The 25,226-nt window shown below is 34.4% G+C and overlaps 1 protein-coding gene across 2 annotated transcripts in view; it reads right to left on the bottom strand.

The window, feature by feature from the left end:
* The window catches only part of ATF7IP (activating transcription factor 7 interacting protein), a 127,650-nt gene that overhangs the window by 67,091 nt on the left and 35,333 nt on the right, over positions 1-25,226 (bottom strand). Inside the window, exons 1-3 of one of the 2 annotated variants that reach the window (XM_060024328.1) lie at positions 22,757-23,886; positions 9,261-10,810; positions 2,001-2,081 (exon numbers count right to left, since the gene is read on the bottom strand). In XM_060024328.1, the coding sequence (XP_059880311.1) occupies positions 2,001-2,081; positions 9,261-10,803 (1,624 nt within the window). In that variant the 5' untranslated portion in view covers positions 10,804-10,810; positions 22,757-23,886. Of the gene's footprint in view, positions 1-2,000; positions 2,082-9,260; positions 10,811-22,756; positions 23,887-25,226 lie in introns of those variants that run through there. The other variant, XM_060024327.1, reaches the window with a different exon arrangement.

Genomic DNA, 25,226 nt, shown 5'->3' with positions numbered 1-25,226 from the left:
GGTCAATTAATCTATGACAAAGGAGGTAAGACTATACAACGGAGGAAAGATAGTCTCTTCAAGTGCTAGGAAAACTGGACAGCTGCATGTAAAAATATGAAATTAGAACATTCTTTAACACCATACACAAAAATAAGCTCAAAATGGATTAAAGACCTAAATGTGAGACCGGACACTATAAAACTCCTAGAGGAGAACATAGGCAGAACACTCTGACGTAAATCATAGCAATATCTTTTTCAATCTGTCTCCCAGAGTAATGGAAATAAAACCAAAAATAAACAAATGGGACCTAATTAAACTCAAAAGCTTTTGCACAGCAAAGGAAACCATAAACACAATGAAAAGACAACCCATAGAAGGGGAGAAAATATTTGCAAATGATGTGACAGACAAGGGATTAGTCTCCAAAATATACAAACAGCTCATGTGGCTTAATATCATCAAAACAAACAACCCAATCAAAAAATGGGCAGGAGACCTAAATAGACATTTCTCCAAAGAAGACATACAGATGGCCAAGAAGCACATGAAAAGATGTTCAACACTGCTAATTATTAGAGAAATGTAAATCAAAACTACAATGAGATATCACCTCACACCAGTCAAAATGGCTATCACCAAAAAAATCCACAAACAACAAATGCTGGAGAGGGTGTGCAGAGAAGGGAACCCTGCTACACTGTTCGTGGGAATGTAAATTGGTACAGCCACTATGGAGAACAGTATGGAGTTTCATTAGAAAACTAAAACTAGGGCCACCATATGATCCTTCAATCCCACTCCTGGGCATATATCTGGAGAAAAACATAGTCCAAAAGGATACATGTACCCCAATGTTCACTGCAGCACTGTTTACAATAGCCAGGACATGGAAGCCACCTAAATTTCTATCGACAGAGGAATGGATAATTAAGCTGCAGTACATATATACAATGGAATATTACTTAGCCATTAAAAAGAATGAAATAACGCCATTTTGCAGCAACATGGGTGGACCTAGAGATGGTCATACTGAGTGAAGTAAGTCACGACAGAGAAAGAGAAATATCGTACGATATCACTTATATGCATAATCTAAAAAGAAATGACACAAATGAACTTATTTACAAAACAGAAACAGACTCACATTCTTAGAGAATGAACTTATTGTTACCAGGGGGTGGGGGAAGCGTGAAGAGAAGGGATACTTAGGGAGTGTGGGATTGACATGTACACACTGCTATAATTAAAATGGATAGCCAACAAGGACGTACTGTATAACACAGGGAACTCTGCTCAATATTATGTAACAATCTAAATGGGAAAAAAATTTGCAAAAGAATTGATACGTGTATATGTATAACTGAATCACTTTGCTGTACACCTGAAACTACCATGACATTGTTAATAAATACTCCAATATAAAATAAAAACTTAAAAAAAAGAAGATGGAAAAAATTTAGAACTGTGTCTGGTACATAAAGTGTTATCAACACAGTTGCTTTTATTATTATTAAGTAGTAGTAGTATTGAAAGTTTTAAAAAATAATAACTTACATAGTCACAGATGGAGAGCAGTATGACAGGGAGAGTTACAGAACCCAACCTAATGACATTCAGTAACATCGTTTCCCCTTCTCTTACAGCTTAAGAACTTTAAGTAGAGATTGAGACACATACTTCCATTTGCCTATATCATCCCAGACAAAATTCCTATGGTCCAATGCTCTAAAAGCAAATCTAAAACAATTTCTCTCAAGACATTCAGATAGCACCTTACTAAATAGTAAGCTTAAATCTTTCTATGGAGCAATGGAAAGAATAAATAAACAATAAAATACATGAAATAATTAATACTTTCAAAGATCCTTGGGTTAGCCATCAACAAAACGATTTAACTGTGGCTTACTTAAACTGAAAAATTTTACAAGCATCTCATGGACAGAAAAGTATTTTCCACAGCCTTAAAAGCAGAAACAATTTTTAAAACTATTTCAGGTTTGTTTGTACATGCTTACTTTTCTCAGGTCTTTCATCTTCATGTATCACTTGCTCTTCTTCCTCAGGTTTGCTGCCCTTTTCATTACTTTCTACTTCTTCTGTAACAAAAATAGAAAAGGAAATTTTCTTCCATCAGAATTTGTAACAGTTCATTATAATTTATACTTTTGGTGTAATTATCCAGTTGATAATATTTTAGGAAATCAGAGTCTCAAAATGTAAAATATTAGGAATAAAAAGGGAGCATGAACTGGTGGAAATAAGTGGACAAGTCTAGTTTTAAATGTTTCTGCAAGTTCATAATAAACTCTTAACATGGAAAAAAATTAAATAATACAGATTTTAAAACAAAGAATCTTAGTAATTTACTGTCATCAATAGATTAATAAAATGTGAAAACAACTACTATAAAGCATTCAGACTCCTTTACATTCAATTATTAAAACTAAAACAGTGGTTGTGGCAATTAAAAAAAATTATAAATTACTGGTGAACTCAGAACATCTAATATTTTGACCAGACAGGTTGAATCATTAGGTTATTTTAATGGTTACGGATAGGGAACAGCTATCCTAAAGATAATAAAAGTTTTACTTAAAAGTAATAGCTACTTTGATACCAGTGCCAACAACTAACTTAGCTCGGTGCTTGACATTTATTAGTTCATATCCCCCCAAAAATCCTACACTATAAACAGTATTTTTGCCATCATATATATAGATGAGGAAAGTAACGTTCAGAAATGTTAAGTAATTTTCACAAAAGGCACATAAAATCTAACAACTAAAGAGTGCTACCAAAAAATATTGCTAAAAATAGCCATACAGTTGCATTGTTACAACAAATAAAATCCCAAAGGCACCGTAAATGGTCTTTGGTCAATCAATCTATAGCTCCTCAACTAACTTAATCATTTAGGGGAGAAGAACAAGTCACTAACATGTTTGGGTTTCTATTTTCCCCCTTACATCCCTGCAAGTGGCTCCCCTGCAGCTTCAGTAAAGCATGCCGTATTTCATCATATTCTACAACCACAATTAAATAAACAATCATGGGTATATAGAACTATATAAAGATTTTGATATGGCATCTCTGCTCCAAACACCAGGGTTTTAATTTCAACAGCCCTGATGGTAGAAGCCAAGGTTAAAAAAACTTAAAAGAATTTTTAGGTGAAAATAGGCAGAGACTAGGATCATTGATGAACCTATTACAATGTTTTTCACATTAAGATAAACAATAAAGCTGTAAAACGTGAACACAGTAATACAAAAGGACATTTACACAGTACATATAGAGATCACTGAGACTATTTTTAAACTTTAACATAAATGAATATTAAAAAATTAACTTTCCATTTACCACCCTATGCTCATTAAGAAATTTTTTTAAGATCTCATCCCTCAACACCAGTTCAATGAAATGAAAGTTTGTTTTGCTCCCCTGTAGACTGCACACTCATTACATAGCATTTTTTCCTATATATACTTTTCCAAGTTTTCCTGCCTTTAATACTGAGGATGGTGACTCCTATAGTTTCCTAGTTTCCAGAAACACAGAGAAATTGGGTTGCTTAAGATGAAGGTTTACTTAGTCTTTATTTAGCAAACCACCCTTCTACCCAAAGAACAAAATTAGCCCTGGCTCCAATCAGGGTTACTTCAAGGCAGATCAGAAAACAGCAAAGCAAACTGGCCTGGTTTGGTCTGCCTCTTTTATGCATATGTTAGATCCCTCTCCGCCCACAGACATGTCAAGCTTAGCTCCCAATTCCTTCATTTTATTCAAACAACTCCTCTTATCATCAAATTCCCATTTTCCAGGTATGTTTAGAAGATATGACTGGATTCGCAATACTTAAAACACTTATTAGGAGTTTGAAATAGACAAACAGAATTAAAATTTAGCCTCGAGTTTTATATAATAAAGAAGTTGGGATTTTAAAAAATGGTACTAACAGAGTCTACAGAAGGGAGTAAGGCCCTATATTTCTTTAATTTTTTTGTTGTTGTTCACAAAGCCTGTAGAGAATCTAAGTGAACCTCCATCAACTCAGAATAATAATCAGAGGCTCAGGTACACAGTGTTTATATATATATATAATTTCAAGTAGTTTCTGGGACTCCTAAAACTCATCCAAATACTTGGGTTAAGACTGTCTTTTTTAGAATCTGTCTTCATTCAGTTTCTGCTATAATTCCTCCCATCTTGAGTATAGCCTCATATGTTGGCATACATTCACAAACAGTTCTATCTGTGGTATTCTTTCCTTTCAACCAGACTAGACAGTAAGCTCCTTAAGAGCAGGTACCAAACCTTGTAATTTTGGTAACCCTAAAAACTCTGGGGAAGAGCTGAGACAAAGTAGATATTTAATATCTTTCTAATGACTGTTATCTTTAATAAAATTCATTAAATGAAGGTGGAAAAACTGTATTGTAGAGGATTAGAAGACAGAATTTACATTAGGGGTTGGTTTCCCATTTTCAGAATTACATAGAACTTTATTCCAAGAAAATACAGACAAAACCATTGCCCTGGATCAGGGGTTGGCAAACATTTTCTGTAAATGGCCAAAACAAAGTATTTTCGATCTTGTAGGCTCTAGGGTCTCTGACACACTACTCAATTCTGTCCTTATGGTGGGAATTGATGATAAACAATATGTAATATGTAAACGAATAGATGTGGCTATGTTCCAACAAACCTTTATTGACCAAAAACAGTTAAGGCCTATAGGTCACAGTTTGCCAATCCCCTGTCTTAGATTAATGGCTCTACGAGAATACTTAAAACAAAAAATTCCTACAGACTAACTGAAGACAATATATCCATCAGAAAAAATGGGCAAAGAAGAGGAAGAAGCAATTTATAGATAAGGAATACAAATGTAAGATTCTCAGCCTCACAAGAGGAATCAGAAAAATGTGGCATTACTGGCAATGTGACTTTTCCAGAAAATTTTTAAAAGCTTTATTTAACTAATACAAATCTCTAAATAGTATCTTCCACAGTAAGTTTCTGTGCTCCCTTTTAAAGCAAAATTTGGGGGGTAAGTTACATTTTATTATCTCCAATTCTTCTCCTCCCCTTCTCTCTGAAACTCAATTATCAACTAGGCTTTCAACTGCACTGCCCCCTGTCAAGGTCATAAATGATCTCCAGGTCATTAAATATTTCTCTTCCATCTTAACTGAACAAACGCCTGCATTTGATACACAAATAGAGTTACTCCTTCCTCCTCAAAACATTCTTTACTTGACTTCTAAGACAACAAAATCTCCTAATTTTCTTTCTAGCTGAAGTTTTTTCTTGGTCTCCTTTGCTGGTCCTTCCTCATATCTTCAACCTCTAAATACAGGACTGCCAAAGACCTCAGTTCTCGCATCTCCTCTCACTGAATTATACTCACTCTGAGGTGATTTCATCTCGTCACTCAACTTCGACTAATGTCTATATGGTATCTACCCCTAATTTTTTCTAGACAGTCCAAGCCTCTGCTCTAAAATCCAGACATATATCTAACTCAGGCAACAATCGTCATTTGAAACTGATCTTCCTCCCACACTCCCCTTTCCAAAACTTGCTTCATCTTTGATCTCACTCAACTCTGAAAAGAAAAATCTGCAACTTCTACAACAATGTACAGGAATACAAGATTCCATGAAGAAAATCCAAGTACGTAAGACACAGTTGAATATAAATGGGCTGAGATAATAAAGAATTTTAGCTGAACACATTAAATAGTGAAAACAAAATATCAATAAATTTTAATTATGTAAACCATGGCAATTCTACCACTATTAACCTAAAGCAAAATTAGACAGAAACCTTAAATTCTATTCCCATGCAATTATCCTCATTAGCATTTACGTTCATCTAATTTATCTTAAGGATCCAATGAAAGGGAAAAACAACCAGATATTTTTAAAATCTGAAATAATATTTGGAAGGAAATTATGTCAGAGGTTAGGGTAAAATCTTATTTACTTTGAAACAGATTTTTCTCCTCAAAAATATTAAGAAAAAACAATGTTTAAAAAATTTAAAAAGCCGAGTAGAAAAGAGCTCTCCCTCTCATTTCTACATAAGAAACAAAATGAGAAGGGCCAAAAGGGAAGGAAATAGAGAATGCAGTAGACTGAAAGCTAAGGAGAATCTCAATAGGGAGGAATTGTTATTAAGAGGTCATCTAAATATGAGAGAATAAAGACAAATAAAGGATGCCCCTGGATTTAACAACATGAGCATCAATGTCACTCCACTGAGAACAATTAGGAAAGAGGCTGGGAACGTGGAAATCACCATTCAATTAAGTTAAAGAGTAAACAGGAGAAGATGAAACTGTGCTAGCTTTGTTAACATAACTTGAAGAATGGCACTGAAGGAGAGGAAAGATGGAACAGTAGTAGAGGAGAGTATATGGTATGGAGAATACATGGAAGGTAACTAATACGTGTGCCTCCTCTGGTGTTGTTTGAATGTTCCCAAAGAGAAACCTTTATTTTCCTAGACTTCTTAAACAGACGATGATTGTAAACATTTAATGAGTATCAGGTATTATACAGTATTAAGCAACAATATGACAGCGTCCTCAGGCCTACTAAGGAACATCTGCAATCGTTTTTTAGGTCTTTCATCTATCTTTGTAAACCTGAAATCGCTTTTCCATTTGTTTTCAGATACCTTTCATTATTTTTTGCTGCTGCTCATATCCATAACTGCTATATTTAAAACAAATTTGCTAAAGTGTCTGAAATAATAGAGGTTTATGTTTTCCTACTAGTACAGCACATAAATGTTAGTACTTAGAGGGAAAAGCCAGACTTATAATCCTGTGTTCTGAAAACATTAAAAATTATTCAAGAATAAAGAATCTGAAGAAAGTAATACCTCAACAGATGAACAACAGCAAATATGACATGTAACAGATTCTACTACCATATAAACAGAACAGAGAACCGTTTAAGAACCAATGAAGAAACCATACTTCAACTTACAATACACAAAATCTCCTTTGGGTCAGGGGACAGAAAATAAAAGTTCAGTTACCAGCTAAGAAATTAAATCTATCACTAAACCTACTCTAGCAGCATACAATCAAATAAAAGTCTAAAAGTAACCAAAAATAAACCGAACTCTGAATTTTCAAAGTATACAATAGGGATGGTTTAATATTCATCTTTCTGCATTTAACCACTGGGTGGGAGGGATGGTCTCCAATCTCCAAGATTCTGACATAAAGGTATATATATATAATGTATAAACTCATTAAATAATTAAGCTTCAATTTGCCATGACTTTCTTATACACACTACCAAAAGATTTTTTTAAGGACTTACCCCAGTATTACTCTCTATATTCTTACTGAAAAATGAGTGAAGTTCTCCTTAAACATTGTTATTTATTATCTTTCCAAAATGTAAATTTCATCGTGTCATTCTTCTCTGCTTGAAATCATTCAATGGCTCCCCGGTGTTAGTATGTTTTAGCATTGTAAGCAACGTCCTCCATAACACTCTTCTATTACCAATTAATTAATTCTACAAACATTTACTGAGCACTAACTGTGACCCAAGCATTTTTTTGGCCTGATTATGATGGCTCAAAGCAGGGGTGATAGCAGTGAAGATGGTATGAAGAGACTGCATTCTAGATCTGTTCTGAAAGTAGCACCAACAGGATTTCCTGACAGATTGGATATGGACTATGAATGAAAAAAATAAGAATGGCTCCAAGATTTTTGGCCTGAGCAAGTAGTATGGAGCTGCAATTAAGAGGGATTATCTTCCTTAAAACCCTATGTTACACAGAGTGAAAGGAAAGTGCTTCCCTGAATACATCTATATTCTCAAAGTTACTCTCCTCTAAACTCCCAGCATACCAATTTAACATTACTACTGTATTCACAACCATGTATTTAATGGCTTGCAATTTAATTCTTGTCAGAATCCTCAGGGCAAGTAATGAACTTTATCTTTAAATCCCCAAGCCAAGAAAAGCTTGGCCTTTCTATATATACAGGTTTAATAAATGAATGAATGCTCTTTGGAAGTGAAGTCATTTTTTAATAAGAAAACGTTTCTATCTCCAAAAGTAGGTATGACATATTGGGGGTGGGGGTGGGTGGGAGGGAATCCTCTGTGTCTTCTAGGCTTTTTTTTTCTTTGAACAAACTAAAAACCAGATGTTGTTTTTCTTATTACAAGGTCACTCCACTCACAGGGCTCTAAGGCTAAGAGAATGTGACACGATGGGAACATAAAGGTATTCACACCAGTCTGAAAGTAACTGAGAAAGTTTCACAAAGTTTCAAACAAGTTTCACACATGTTTGAGTTTGACCATGAAAGCAAAGTAGGATTTTTCTCATTCGCTCTTTTTTCTCTAGTAATAATAAAAGAGATGGAAAAGACAGATATTGACCAAATCATGAAGTTTATATAGCTTTTATATAAGGAGTTTGAAATTACCCTAAAAGTATTGGGTTGGCCAAAAAGTTTGTTCAATTCTAACTAAAAATAAAGGACAAGTATTTCATTTTCACCAAGAATTTTATTGAACAGTGCATTCACTAACCAAACTAACTTTTTGGCCAACCCAATAATAGTGATCTAATGAAAGAGAGGAACACAGTCAAATAAAAGAGATTTAAGTTATTGAGAGATCATTCAGAAAATGAGGGGAGTACGTTAGGTAGAATCAAGAAGGCTTAGGAAGCAAATGGATAAAGTCTTTATCAAACATATAATTAGACCTCTAGGTTTTTGGCTTCCAGCAATGGTGGTGCTATTCCCTGGACAAAGAATATTAAAAGAATCAGATTTCAACTGGAAAATTAATTGTAAAATGGAATTTGTTACACTTGAAGCAAATAAACTTGTAGGCTTTTAGATTCAAAGTTATTTGGTTGCTAAGTGATAGCATGAACAATTGCTAGGATTTTGATCAATTATGTACTGGAAATTGTTATATCATGGTGTTAAACTGGTCCATCTTATCTCTATTCCCAGTCTATAAGTCCCTTACGGGCAAGTGCAAAATTTTCTACTTATTTTATCTCCCTTCTCAGCACTTCACACAATGCTGCTCTCAGAGTGGTTCTCTGTAATTCTAAATTCTGTGAAGTTAAGAACCTGTGAAGTTAAGAGATCATTCTAGTCACCATCATTCTCAACTTTCTCTGTAACTAAAAGAAATTTAAACTTTAAGAGAATGTTTTACTAAGCAGTTTATCAAAGCTAATCAAAATCTTTAGAATTTAAATAATATGCTAACCTGGAGAGCATGTCTCATTTTGTGATACAACTTCAGACTCATCCTTTTCACCCGAAATATCCTCTTCATCAGAGAGGACCAAAAAGGCTTCTTTTGGCAAACTCTCACTACTTTCTTGTTTAGATGGTGAACCAAAAGAACCTTCCATCTTTTCTTCCAAATCTGGATTTGTCTCATCAATTGGAAGGAGAGAAGCTTTAGAAAAGCAAGTAAGTTCATCTTCAGCAGGTGCAAGCTTTTCCAAAATAGGAATGATTTCATCTGTCTCCATAGAATCTGTATTTTCTAAGACATTCTCATTTTTGTCATCTTTCATAACATTTTCACTAATGGTTTCTGCAAGGTCTGCAGAATTTTCTTCTTCAGTCTTTTCACTTTGGTCAATCTCAATACTGCTAGATATAGCTTCCTCTCCAAGAGCAGATTCTGTGATAGCATCTTCTTCTATCTTCTTTTCAGGAGACACATCTGAACAAATAATTGTATCATCTGTTTCTAGAGCTTCTGCATCAACATCAACATTACTATCAGCTTTATTTTTCTCATCAAATGGGAAAATTTGATCTAACTTTTCATCACCTCCATTTTTTTCAAGAAAATCATCACCTTTATTGCTACTAGGCTCTGTACTATCAGTTTCAGGAACTGGTTCACAGACTGGTACAGAATTTGGTTCGAAGGTGGGATCGAAGACTGACTCAGAAGTTGGTTCATCAGAAACTGGTTCATCGGAGGCTGGATCACCAGAGGCCGAATCACCAGAAGCTGGATCACCAGAAGCCAGATCACCAGAGCCTGGATCATCAGAGGCCAGTGATTCAAAAGCATGATCACCAGAGGCTGGATCATCAGATGCTGAATCACTGGAGACCAGTTCAGTGGAGACCGATTCACCAGGGACTGGTTCAACAGGGACTGGTTCATTGGAGACCAGTTCATCAGAGACTGGCTCACTGGAGACCGGTTCACTGGAGACCATTTCACTGGAGACCAGTTCACCAGAGGCAAGATCACCAGAGACAGGATCAACAGAAGCAGAATCACCAGAGGTGGGATCACCAGATGTTACTGCTTCAGAGGCCAAGTCTCCAGAGGCAGAATCCCCAGATACCAGACCTCTAGCAGCTAGTGCACCAGAGGCTGTATCAGCGGAAGATGGTTCAGCAGTCAGTTTAGAGGCTAGTTCAGGAGTTATATTATTAGAAGACACAGGTTCACACTTTAAATCATCATCCTGCTTGTTTTTTACATTAACGTTTAAGGTAGAGGGTGTTTCTTTCCATTCTGATTTACTTTTTTCGGAGTCAAAACAAAGCTCTTCAATGCCATTCACCTCGTCCTTGTCACTAATATAATCCATACTTTCCAAAGGCGAGGTTGGGTCCAAGTCTCCATTTTCATGGTTGCCATTTAACAGCTTGACATCAGTTTTCAACAGTTCTTCTTTGACCTTGTACACTGCTTCAAGTTGTTGACGATCACTCACTCGCATTGTTTTTCGAGCCTTAAAGACTTTTTTCTGAGGTTCTTCTATACTATCCATTTTGAATCTTTAAAAAGAGAAAGAGAAAGACAGAGTTTAACAATTGAAACCGAAGCCACCTAATTACAGACTTACTGCAAACTGATCTTATAAGCAAGCAGCCCTTTATGTAATTTTGAAATAATTACATATAGAAAGCATAATGATCCTTGCTGTGTGTTAATTTTCACATTTATTGAATTTATATAATATAAAATTGATAGCAGATACAGTTCACAGGAGATCAAATACTAGGCAGTATTAGGAAAAAAGTGACTAATTTCTAGTTTTCATTCTCAGTAAGCTAATGGATTCACAGAGTCCGGAGGAGATAGCATTAAAAAAAATACATGAAGTAAAAAAGTAGCTGTCAAAGGAAAGATAAAATTATAAGAGAATGAAAGCAGTAGGGGAATGGGAGAGAGGTATAGTGATAAGGGGAAAAAAAGAAGGGAGAATTAAGGAACATAAGGAAAGATTACATTTGCAACCAGGAATATCTAAATTAACAACTGTAAACACATTAATAAGAGGTTACTATCAAGAAAGTGAAAAGACACAATAGAAGGAAATGCAGTCAACCCTTGAACAACAGAGGTTTGAACTTCATGGGTCCTCTTAAACTTGGAATTTTTTCAATAAATACATACTACAGTACTACCTGAACCACAGTTGGTTTAATCTGTGGATGCGAAGGGACAACTATAAAGTTATACGAGGATTTTCAACTGTGCGGAAGGTCGGCCCCCCTTAACCCCCACATTTTTCAAGGGTCAACTGTATTTACAAATCATACATTTGCAAATAATGTATCTGATAAGACACTTGCATCTGGAAAATATAGAATATAAAATATTGTTGCAGTTGAAAAGTAACAACAAAAAAACCAATTTTAAAATGGGCAAAGGACTTGAACAGACATTTCTCTAAAAGATACACAAATAGCCAATAAGCAAGAAACATGAAAAGATGCTTAACATCATTTAGTCACCAGAGAAATGTAAATCAAAACCGAAATGAGACAACAGCTCACACACACCAGGATGGCTATATCAAAGAAAATAATGAATGTTGGCAAGAATGTGGGCAAATTGAAACTCTCCTGCAATGGCAATGGGATTGTAAAATGGTGCAACTGCTTTGGGAAAACAGTCTGGCAGGTCCTCAACATGCTAAACATTAATCATTAATTTTTAATCTTTCCCTTTTTTTGTAAGTGTATCCATGTAAAGCTATAAATTTCCCTCTAAGTGCTGTTTTAGCTGCATCTTACATTTTAATGTGTCATATTTTTCATTGTTGTTCTACTAAAATATTTTCTAATTTCCATTGTGATTTCTTCTTTCATCTGTGAGTTACTTAAAAGTATGTTTCTTTAAAAGGTAATACACTATGACCATGTGAAGCTCATTAAAAAAAATACAAGGTCAATTTCATATTAAAAAATTAAGCAATGTAGATTTACGAGTGAGACACGAAGCATTATAGCTTTATTATAGGCCCAACCAAGATGTCCACTTGATAAAAATACATTAGAGCCCTAAGCCCTAATTCCTCAAATTGTGACCTTATTTGAATAGGGTCTTTGCAGAGATAATCAAGTTAAAATAAGGTCTTTAGGGTGGGCCCTAATTCTGTATGATCAGTGGCCTTATAAAAAGGGGAAAATCTGGACACACACACACACACACACACACACACACACACACACACACACACACACACACGGGAGAACGCTGTGTGAAAAATGGAGTTAGCCACAAGCCACAGCTGGGAGAGAGGTGTGGAACAGACCCTTCCTTAGCTTCCTCAGTGGGGGCATGGCCCTGTCAACACCTTGATTTCAGACTTCTAACTTCCAGAAATGTAAGACAATACATTTCTGTTATTTAAGAAAAAACATTTTTTTCAAGCAGTGTGATTTACCACAAAAACAGAATATAGGATGAAAATAAACAACAGATCATCTCAACAGACACAAAATATTCATTCATTTGACAAAATTCAACACTGACTCATAAACTCTCAGAAATCTAACAGAAGGAAACAACTCAAATCTAATACAGATTATCTACAAAGAAAACTGCAGATATCATACTTAATGGTAAAATAAGATCAGAACTAAGATAAGGATATTCTCTATCATTGTTTCTGTGTTAACATCTGGTCAGTGCAGTAAGGCAAACAAAAGACTTGGTCCTAGAGAAAGACAATGTTGCCAGTCTATAGTGGAATAAAACAAACGTCCTTTAAGGACTAAGATATACAGAATCAAGAATATTAATTTTACATTGGATATTCACTTAACATCACCATTACCAGTAGGAATGATGTTAGGATATACTTGCTTTGGTTGGAGAAGGGAAAAAAGCAGCCTCGGAAGTCTGGGAACTTATCTAAGGCTCAAAGCTCACTGTTGTTATAAACTGATTTGATGCTTATAGCTAAATCATGTTGGACATAAAACGACTTCACCATTCAAATTAGACAAGGTCACTGTGCAACCCAGCATCCCGTAAAATACTAAACATCTCCCTCTCTGACTAAGTGATAGCTACACTTTTTTATCAATTGCAGCTTTATCCTCGCTGTAGTTTGTCCTCCCTATAGATAACAGTTGCTGAGATACACAAGCATAGAATTGCCCCTGCTTTCTGATAGCACCTAATACAGAGTAAGGCTCTACTGCCTCAACCCCCACCCCCAAAACCCCAACTATACTATAACTGAATCTTTTACCAGGTTTTTTTCTAACATCCTCCTACTGATATGCCTCGCTGTTTCCCCATGGTGAACATTCTCTCTCACTGCAACAAATAATAAACCCAACTTGTTCAATTACAGGTGTGTTCTTGGTGTTCCACTGTTCCTCTAGCTGAAAGGCATAAAACTATGGCCCAGCCTATTTGCTGGAGGCCAATAAAGCCTGAGAACCAACTATTTTGTCACAGTACTTCTAGACTGTGGTATAAAATCTGCATTCATTCTCTTACTTTAAGCCAATTACTTATGTTTCTTGGTCTTTCTAGGTTTTTAATTTAAATTATGGAGCTGAGTGAAACAATTTACAGAAATTACCTTAAAATTGAGAAGAAACGTCAACGCAAAATTATCATAGGCACTATTTTAAGGGTTATTAACTGCAGCTAAAATTTAAACTTCAAAATTTTTCCCATCTACCATCCATTTGAAACTCACACTAACTGAAAAATTTTCTGCAAAGATACAATGCAAATTTTTTAGTCACTTTTCCTTGCTGACTCCAAACATACAAAAGGATTAAATTTACAGTACAAGGAGTATGGTTACCCTTTAAATATTTTCAAATACTGAACTGCAATTCTTTGGGACTTTGACCTCATAACAGCCACATTTCTCAACCATTATGCAGAAGTGGCAGTTATTGCCAGTTGCAGTAAAAGCAAACACTCCTCTTTTTAAAAAAAAGTATATTTTCATAATTTTTAGTAATCCCATTAAGAACATGAACTCTGCAAACAGAAACATGGATTTGAATTCTAGCTCTCCGATATACTATGTGACAGACGGCAAGTTACGTAGCCTTTCAATGTTTAGTTTCAGCCACCTTAAAAAGGGAATATCAGTACCTGACACAGAGGTTGTAATAATGATTAAATGAGATTCTATACATTAAGCACCTAGAAGGTAGTAAGCACTCAATAAATGTTATTATCATAATTGTCTATGTATATTCACAATGTCTTTAGGCATAAACTAGAGAATCCGAAACAAATTTCTCTTAAATACTTCTGGGATTTTTTGTATATGAATTAGAAAATCCAACACGCAAACATCACGTTCAGTGTTAATAGCCACCACCAAGTAACATTTAATAAAAATAAATGTTATCGAAGCAAGCTGGTTTTATCAACAAAACTGCCATTCAATTCCTTTAGTACACTAAAGGACTACCTATACAAAGAATTACAGAATAACTACCACCTATACCCACAAGGGTGCACACTACAGCCATTTACAAGATTTTTTATGGGTTCTAAGTATAATGAATAACAGACAAAGCAATAAGGAAGTAGCATGAACAACCGTAGCATGAACAACCAGTTCAAACTAGTTCAGCCATATCTATGCAAACCAATCAGCAGTTAAGTTTTTAAAAATCTATTTTGCATGAGCAATGTATATTTAAGAAAGATACACATTAGAGAAGGGTGTGTTTACCTGAAAACAAGTCTCCATGACTGTAGTACCGGAACAAAACATTTCTAAAGATCATTTTAAATACTATCATCTGGAACTGAGACGCCATTCACAAAACTATTTGACAAAAGAAATATTACTTTTTTAGGTGGCAACACTAGAATCATGAAGCTCTCACAAGACTGTAATTTATTTTCACAGGAAAAAGCATTTATATTTTACAGCAGAAAATGTCTGCCATATCTAGAAGTAAATGTGTAAAACGTGATGAACTACTTTCTCCTGAAAACATTTTTTCATGAGAAAGACAGTAAGAAAAAAGTGCTTTTAGGTCCTTACTCTATATATTCAGATTCAAGAACTCTAGGGAAATACTATCACTATAAAAAAAAAGAATCTTTTTCTACAGCATTAACAAGGATTTCACCTTTACTTAAGGAATTTATATTTAAATAACCAAGAAGGATGTGTTACCTGCAAATAAGTCTCTATGGCTTGGAATTTTTTTTTGAAATTTGTGTAAATTATTTTTAAGTAAAGCCCAATGAGCCTCTTCTTCTTTAAGTGAAACCATTATTTTCTATTCTGCTTCATCCCCCTCCACCCACTCCCTCCACACTCTTCTTTCTAGCAAAGAGATTATAGCTATGAAACAACAAAGAGAAGTATTACCAAAAGCTGCAATGTCTTAGCCTACAATCTGCCTGCTCAAAAAGCTCAAGAATTTAAGTGGCTATTCAAGAGCTGGTCACAAACTCAGCCAATCAGTAGCCAGCATTCTGATTCCTGCCCAGCAACAGGAGACAGACAATAAGGTCAGAAAAACATAGTTAAAACCTGGATTCACAACACTTCAGTGAGGTTCTTTGTCTGATAAAAGTAATCTAGAACATAATTGCAAAGAATTCTAAGTCCATAATATATATTAAATATATCATATAAATAAATTAAAATAAGATAAAAAGTATAAATCTTATTTATTTTCATTTAAAGAATGTTTCCAGAAATATAAATCCATTCCCTACCTGGGGAATCAGTCAAACATGGACAATGCATAACAAGAACATACTTTTCTACACAATGGGTTAGAATCTGCAAAATTCAAATGTAAATTTCTTTTTAAAATTCCATAGTCCTTAATGTTTATAAAACATTTATACTAAAAATCCAGCAAAACCTTAAATCCAAACAACTAACAAGATTATTTTCACACTCACCTACCTCTATTGTTACAGATTTCCAATTCCAAAAATTAATTGTGTTCTGGACCCAAAAAAGGTTTACTATGGATAGCATTATAAAGTGTTTTGTTGTCTACTGCACTGAACTGATTTAGTTTGATTCATCTAATGAAATTAAAATGTGATTCTTGATAACCTGTATTAAGTGTTGTAAGTACAATTACTACATTATTTTCTCCTTAACTGCCCTTGGCAGCAGGTTACAAAAAGGTTATGAGCTCTCCCCTTTTGAAGAAATAAAGCAAATGTGTATATTACATAGTAAATACTCATGTAAACTAAAGGCAAATTTTTCCTATATTACATCATTCTACAGTCCTTTAAATGTAAAATTATAAAATAAAAATAGGAAATCTGTCATCAGAATTTTTTTCTCAAATTTACTACCTATAAAATTTTCTTAGTAATAAACAAGTTTTTTAAATAAACCTCACGTTTTTCTCCTTCAATTACAGATAAACCCTGTAATTTTTCAAACACACCCAAGAGGGAGCTTGCTGCAGCCATACTCTTAGTTTATATAGTCTCCCCATAGGAAAAATAAATCAGCAGCTGCTTGAATGCTTCAGTCCTGCGAGAGAACTGAAATTCACTGTCTGATTGGCTCAAAGCCGTAGTTGCCTAAACCAATCAGACATCAGCATCACGTACCTTGCCCGGCAACAAGGGAAGCAGATGAGGGCAAGTGCTCTACCAAGAATCCAAACGGTGTGAAATTAAAGGTGAATGATGAAACTGACACATATTCGTAATATACCCCCAGATTCTTTGCTTCAATAACAGGTCTATGGTGGGGTTTTTCTGAGTAAATAAACAAGGATCTATACTACTGCTTTCCAAGAACTGCCTTAACTAACAATGTACCAGGACTGTTGGGTCAAAACGCGCGCACACACATAAACACTATGTTAATTCAAAGTATGGACACTTGATGAAGTGTATATAAAAATAAAACTTTAGCAAAAATTTTCAAAATGTTAAGCAAAGCTACTTAAGTGGACTTGACACTTCTATCTTTGACACAGTTACTCCAATTAAATTCATGCTGTTAACTGACATTAGTATAACATTATTCTGAATAATGGGATGCTGAAAATAATTTTTATTCAGATCTGAGTTTGTTAAATGGCTTAAATAAATATTAGTCAATAGGCTTGACTAATAATGGCTTACTCCTAAAGAATCACTTTATGCTGAGGATTCCTAGCCTCTGTAGAGGCTCTGCTACTGAGTTCTTTGAGAATCCCATTGTCAGTTGAGAGCTCTGTGATTTTACTTTGCACTCCTAAATTTTACTTGAGAATTCTGCAATAGTCCTGGCAATAAAACCATAAAGAATAATCAGTGTGTTGCACAGTAAACGTTAATAATCTGCGTATGTTTACTGCCCATTAATGAAGACTGGTGAAACTGCTAGTGCAGTGATTCGTCCTCTTGATACTTATCTGCTCAAATTTAGTATACAGACTTCCTAAATTTTTCTCTTAAATACTGGATATCTTGTCATCTCTGTCAATAATTATTTTTCTAAAACTGTAGTGAAACAAAATCACTACTTCTGTTAAAAATCCCGCAAAGATTTTCATCTTGTTTCCAAACTTCTCTCTCCCAGCCACTCACAAAGCACTGGCAATATTTACTTGAGGATCCAGAGTCCCTTATAGTTCACAATTCTTCATTTCTACTATGCTATGGTTCTTCTCTCACATGCATAAAAACACTGTCAATAGCTATCCTACCACACTTTAAAAAACATTAATAGGTGAAATCTGTTCCTTACCTAATACTCACAAATTCAGTAAAGTATTGAATGTTCATAATATTTGACACAACAAATAACCCCTTCTGCCTGTCATCAAGCTAATGATATAAAAATATGTAATGGAATATCCCCTAGGAAACAGGGAGTTTGCTTTACCAACAATTCCTTGGACAAAGCAGGAGCAAATCAATATTGGTTATGCACATCAAACCAGAATGGTCACTACAGTCTAACTTGTTGCATTCACTGATATTGATCTTTTGAGAAATTCTAAGGTAGTCTACATGAAAAAATGCAAGATACCTTAAAATCACTTCTCCAAGTACATTCTGGGGATCATTCTGTTATACAGGCAAAGTCAAATTAATTGACCTGATCCAACAAATGCAATTTTAGAACACACTTACCAAATTACACCCCCTTAGAAAATTAGCCAGTTATCCATCAGAGCCCTACCCACTAGCTTATCTCACTCACCAAATTCCACCAGCAATGAGTAAAGTTACAGAAGGCCATGTATTTTATTTCCTCAGGAATTTAAGAACCACTTGTCCAAAATTTTTCACACTTTACCTGGGTGAATTACAACACCCAGAATGATTTAGGACAAGCTGAAAGATGTAAATCCTTCAAATGCCAGGAAATAGCTTTTACTTTTCTTATTGACCCAACCTAAGTTGAAAGAACGGAGAGCTTACTTTCTGTGTCAGTCAGCTTTCACTAGGTGATAATGCAGTATGAAAAAAAAATTTTTATTGGCTAATAACTAAGATTCTTCTTCATTCTAAGTCATAGGCTGAAGGAGCAGCAACTGTCCCCCCACCCCCTGCAATTCTAGGTCTTGTGGCAGAGAGAAAATCCACAATGACAGAACCATACAGTACACAATGGTTTTAAAGCTTTTTCTTAGACATAGTACTTACTTTCTTAGACACAGCACTACTTTCACTCACATTCCATTTGGCTAAAGCCGAGTTAGACATTAAGAGGGCAGAGAAGAAAAAAGCTCTCATGGGGAAAGACTTCATGTCACATGGCAAAAGGCAGGGATATATAATCTTACCAGAACAAGAATAACAGTGAGCTATATAATCTACCACACCTCAAAAATACATAATTATAAAAGCTTAGCACAACAAAGATTTCTAAACTAACAAAACTGAATCTACTCCATGTTCCAGCATTACCGTAACAGTTGTCATAGGATAAATCACCCAAACTCTCTAGATTTCACGTCGCTCAACTGTAAAACTGAGGTTAGACCAGATGGTTGCTAAGTTTGATTCTAGCTCAAATTTTGTATTATTTTACTAATGTCTAGCTATACTGATGCTCTTTTATAATTAATTTTTCATTATGAAATACACTGAACATGCAAGATATAAAGTCTGATATAATGAACACATGTGTATACATTATCCAGATAAATTAAAAACAAAGCCCTCTGTGTAACACTACCAGATAGCATGCTCCTCCTTCCCCATCCCCAACTCCTTAACACAAAGATAAGCATACTCTTGAATTTGATGTTTATTAGTCCCAGGCATACCTTATACTTTTTCTATAAATTCCCCTTTTCATTAATGAAAAAACACACCTTAAAGGGATAAAAGGAACTGACATTTATCAAGGGGTAATTATATGTCAAGCCCTAAACCAAGGCATATTCTTTTCCCATTTATTTAAGTGACAAGTTATACAAATTCAACTTTACATCTGAATTAATACATCAGTAACCACGCTGCTATCATTCATCTCATTACACAGATAATAATTAACTTAATAAGGTCAACAGACACCCAATTTCAGCATGGAGTTGTCTCCATTGCATATGAACATTTCTTATGCATTTCATCCTTTAAATTTTGCAACCAGGGAGTGTTCTAGCGTTCAAAATGCTAAGCGATAAACTATACTGTATTGGCCACAATTTTCTTCTCTATCTCTCTGAAAATGGAAGAGTCATTTGATATAATTGCTAAGGCCCATCCACACAGTAATGAGTTCTGACAGTACACACTCAATTTAACCACCCTGCACACTGGTTCATATATTAGCTCCAACAGGATTACCAAGAGGTTCTTAAACATTCAAGTATCTTTTTAAAAGTAACTTTTCATTAAGTCATCCAAGCAAATAACAACAGAACTCACTCAACAAACCAGAGAGTTTCCTCAATCTGATACAGAGCATCTAAGAAAAACCCACAGCTAACATCATACTTGATAGTGAAAGACAGAAAGCCTTCACCCTAAGATCAAAAACAAGACAAAATGTCTGCTCTTACCGCTTCTATTTGGCACTGACTAGAGGTTCTAGCCAGGACAATTAGGCAAGAAAATGAAATAAAGGTCATGCACCTTGAAAACAAAAAAGTGAAACTACCTCAACTTGCAGATGATAAAATCCTGTACATAGAAAATCCTAAGGAATCCACTAAAAATTGTATTAGAACCAGTAAATGAGTCTAGAAGGTTGCAAGATATAAGATCAAGATATTAAAAAATCTGTTGTAGGGCTTCCCTGGTGGTGCAGTGGTTGAGAGTCCACCTGCCGATGCAAGGGACACAGGTTCGTGCCCCAGTCTGGGAAGATCCCACATGCCGTGGAGCGGCTGGGCCCGTGAGCCGTGGCCGCTGAGCCTGCGCGTCCGGAGCCTGTGCTCCGCAACGGGAGAGGCCACAGCAGTGAGAGGCCCGCATACCACAAAAAAAATAAAATAAAATATAAAAATCTGTTGTATTTGTATATACTTGCAATGAACAATTTAAGAATGAAATTAAGAAAACAATTCCATTTACAATAGCATCAAAAATAATAAATTTAATAAAATGTACAAAACTTAATACTCTAAAAAACTACAAAACATTGAAGAAATTAAAGAAAACCTAAATAAGCAGAAAGATAACTTAACCTCTTGAATCAAAAGTCTTAATATTAACATGTCACTACTCTCGAAACTGATCTACTGATTCAAGGCAAAGCCTTGGCTAGGGTTGAGGGTTGGGGAAGAAATGAGGAATGGCTGCTAAAGCGTACAGGATTTCTTTATAATGTAATAAAAATGTTCTAAAATTAATTGTGGTGATGGTTGCACAAGTGTATGAATATTTCAAAAACCACTGAGTTATATACTTTAAACGGGTGAATTGTATGGTATGTGAATTACATCTCAATAAACCTGTTTTTTTAAAACAGCAAACTAGAGTTGAGTATTTTTTCATTTATTTTTAACCTATGACTTTTACTGAGTCACACTTTCATGATGGACAAAACAACTATACCAAAAGAACTGAGTACCGGTTCCTACTTTAGGGAATTTACATTTCTAGGCCAACAAGTATACGTGTAATTATACTAGTGATAAAGGGCAATATACAGAAAATAACAGCAATCTTGTTCTCCACGTGTTCATCTTAGATAAGCCAATTACTTTTTTTCCCTTTCCTAAATGGGACATCATTCTATGATGTTTATCTCACAGGATGGTAATAATGGGCATGAGATACTCATATAAGATAAACGAACAAAACAAATTTTATCAACAAAAACAGTACTGAGCATGGTGCAAATGAACACTCCAGGTACATATACGAATAAAGTCTTCCACACACGGAAAATGCAATTAACCATCTTTACCAAAAGGACTAGGAAGTCTTAAGTGAAGCAGGAGCATTCCCTTTTATTATAAACTGGCACTATAATCAAAAGGCCTTACACGTAATTAATGATAATATTTATAAATGAGGTATACTTACTGAACTTTCTGGAGTTACATAAAGCTTTGTCACATTTTATCAATACTGTCTTTATTCAATATGAAGTGTCTTGCCACTGTATTTACCAGTACTTTACACGTATCTTTCTAGAAATAATTATTAGGGGAGGTAATGGGGGGATGGGTAAAACAGGTGAAAGGGATCAAGAGGTACAAACTACAAGTTATAAAATAAATAAGTCACAGGGAAGTAATGTCACTGCACAGAGAATACAGTCAATAATACTGTAATAACTTTGGTGTGCAACATATAATATCGAATGTTTTATACCTGAAATATATAAAATTGTAAGTCAACTACACTTCAATTTTTTTAAAAAAGAAATAATTAGTATAAATTGACTGGAATACCTATGTTTAATGAAACACTTTGGCACATCTCATCATGTATTTAGTATAAGATTAATACATTTTAAGTGCCCAAGCTTCGTTGTCAGAAAACATCTTAAAATATGCTGGTATCATTATGACGTACTTCAGAGGTCATTTAACAAAAGAACAAAAAATAAAGTAAGTAACCTGGAATAATATTTATGAGCTACACAGTGTCTGGCATATAGTATACACTTAGTAAATACTGACTAAAAGAATAATAGGCTATATACATACAACTAAAATCAAAAATAATTCTTAAGCGAAAAAACTAAATTATTCTTTATAAAGCAAAGGTAGTAATCTAGAATATTTCTGACAGAATTGCAAACTAACATGCTGGCATGTTCAAATACAGCAGGTTTACATACAAAGGTCAACCTTCCTTTGAGGAGTCAGAATGCTTATTTACTAACAAAAAGTAACATATGCCTACTTACACAAAATGCTGCCTCTGACAGGGTGCAATACATAGCACCATTAAAATTAATCTAATCTGACATGAGAGACATTTTTCAAGGCTCATAAATCTTGTTTAGATAGTTGATTTTACATTTCAAAAACTAAAATACTGTTTCGAAAGAAATCTACTTTTGCTTATTACTACATAATGATGAAAATCCTCTAAAATAATAAACATACCCCAAAGGAAAACCCCTGCAGCCATCTTATCAGTTCTCTCACTGCAACAGAAACTGAAATACAATTTGCATAGTCACTGTGGTTGGCTAAAGAAAGCAGGTTCATGTAACCAATCAGAAAGCTAGAAATTGGGCAATCATAAGGGGAGAAATTTTTAATCTGCCCGGCAACAGCCTAAAAATAGAAACAATATGCTAGTATGAATCCCAGAATAGATGTGACTATAAGAGCAAAACCACCAGCAAAAAACCTTTACTTTCTTGGGGAAAAAAGATGCACCTTGCATTTCATCATCTAGAATATTAAACTTGCAACTTTTTCTTACTAAGTGGCAGTTAAAGAAAAACGAATGCTAAGCTAAATTAATGGGCCACTTTCAAGTTACATGCCATTATCCATATTATTTTACTTATATACATATGTGTGTGCATGTACATATATATTTAAGCATTCTTTTGTCAGGAGAAAAATTAAGCACTTTAATCATAGTTCTTACATCTCTAAACCTCTAAAAATCTCTCAAATCTGAACACCACTGCATTTTTTCCTATCACTTTTCCCCTGCAATCATTTGAGAATCTTACTTAAGGGTAAAAGACTATTTACTATGTATTAAAAATACAAAGATTAAATAATTTATCAAAGCAGATCTCTAAATAGGGTGGCGATTATGCCTTATTTATTTTTGACACAAACTTGTTCCAACATACAGTAGTGTCTTCCATATGGTAGACATTCAATAATTGTTTCCTCAATCAAACTAAAACAATTCCTGTCAGTGAGGAAAACAAACCATCTTATTGTATATGTCAAGTAAAAGTTAAACATGTAAATATATAATCTGTAAAATACTGCTATCTTTGGTTTTTCAATTTTGTCTAATGTGGGATAATATTAAAGTTGACAACACTTGACTTTTCTTATTCTGTCACCCAAGTAAAAGAATGTTTTTCATCATTCTAACTTTCCAACCTAAGTATGCTTAGTATGCATGTTTCCTTGTACATAACAAATTTACTTTGGAGAAATTTTAATTCCTAAAGATGGCAAACAATGTGCAGTCTAATGTAATAACTATGAAGATTATGGGCTACTGAGGAATGACCAAATTTAAAAATAAATAAACAGAAAGTAAAGAGAAAAGGAAAAAGAACTTTTTAATTTCAAAAATTTAAATTATAGCTGCTGAAATGAAAGGCTGGTTAGACAATCAAAGCATATTAAAACAAATGCTATTTATCAAATTTCACGTTCTATACATTTCTTACATCAAACCCTCCATCAGTATGTTTTAGTGATGTAGTAAATTAACTTTAAAATGTTTTCTTTGGTCAAAAAATGAATTCATGTATTTGATACTAGGAAAGTCTTAAAAAGTTCGTTATGAAAATTACATGTAAAGGACTTATTTTAATAAAGCTTAGAAACAATGTCTCTAAAACATATAAGAACGCAGAACAGTTTTAAGTAACAAAAAGAGCTCCTGTGAAGGATGAAGAAACATCAAATGAGCAATCTATTGAGCAGTATATCCTTTTAATCTAGACATTTAAAGATAGGTAGATTTTAAAATTAAGTTTAACCATGCCTTTTTAAAAACATAAATACTATTATTTTAAACATTCGTCTGAATGAAAAGTAACAGCTTATTGTCTTCACTTTTCTTAACGTTGTATTCACGTGACTTGGATATACAGATCTAACTACAACTGTATTCACATCTTTAAGATAACTTAAATATTATAGGTACATAGATCTTGTTTACTTATCTGAACAAATAAACTATGATCCTCATCACAAAGGGAAGCAGTATGAATTAACCTATGAGTTACAATTAGTGGGGGAGAATATAACAAATGGGTCAAAATTTGATAACAAGGCACAAGTGGGAAAAAGTATTTTATAATTCCAGATATGTAAGTCAAATATCCCTTTAGATATACATCTCAGCACTTCGTATTTTCTTAGGTATTATTTAAAGCAGTTATAATACTTTTTATTTTTACTTACACTAGCCAGTTTCATTTCAAGAGAACAGAAAAAGCATGAGGTTTGCAGAATATTATTCAAAGTAAACATTTTATCACACACCAATAGGAATTTGGGGGGGGATTGAATAATCAATGGCACCTTAGTGTTAAAAATTAGTACAGCAACTAAAATGCCCTGGACAAGTTTAGATGTGTTCCAGAAACATCACCCTCCATCTCTCCATTCTCTGCCCCATCTGTAGACCCTCCCCTCCAACAACCCACAGGAATTTAAAATGTCAGCTGAGAACCAGATGTTCTTGTGGCCCTAGCCTATGGGTACAGAAGTCTAACTTTAATAACAAATATAACTAAACTAAAAGAAGAAACCTAATCTTCTTTCATATCCCAGAGGAAACTCAAATTCTTCTTTGTACCTATAATTTTTCTCTTCTGTAGCAAAGCAATATTGCTAGTATGTTATCCCTTTGCAGCTCTAA

The sequence above is a fragment of the Delphinus delphis genome, chromosome 11 (assembly GCF_949987515.2).
Source record: "Delphinus delphis chromosome 11, mDelDel1.2, whole genome shotgun sequence".
Lineage (NCBI taxonomy): Eukaryota > Metazoa > Chordata > Mammalia > Artiodactyla > Delphinidae > Delphinus > Delphinus delphis.
Note: the sequence above shows the minus strand (reverse complement) of the source record. Positions and strands in the feature narration are given on the sequence as shown.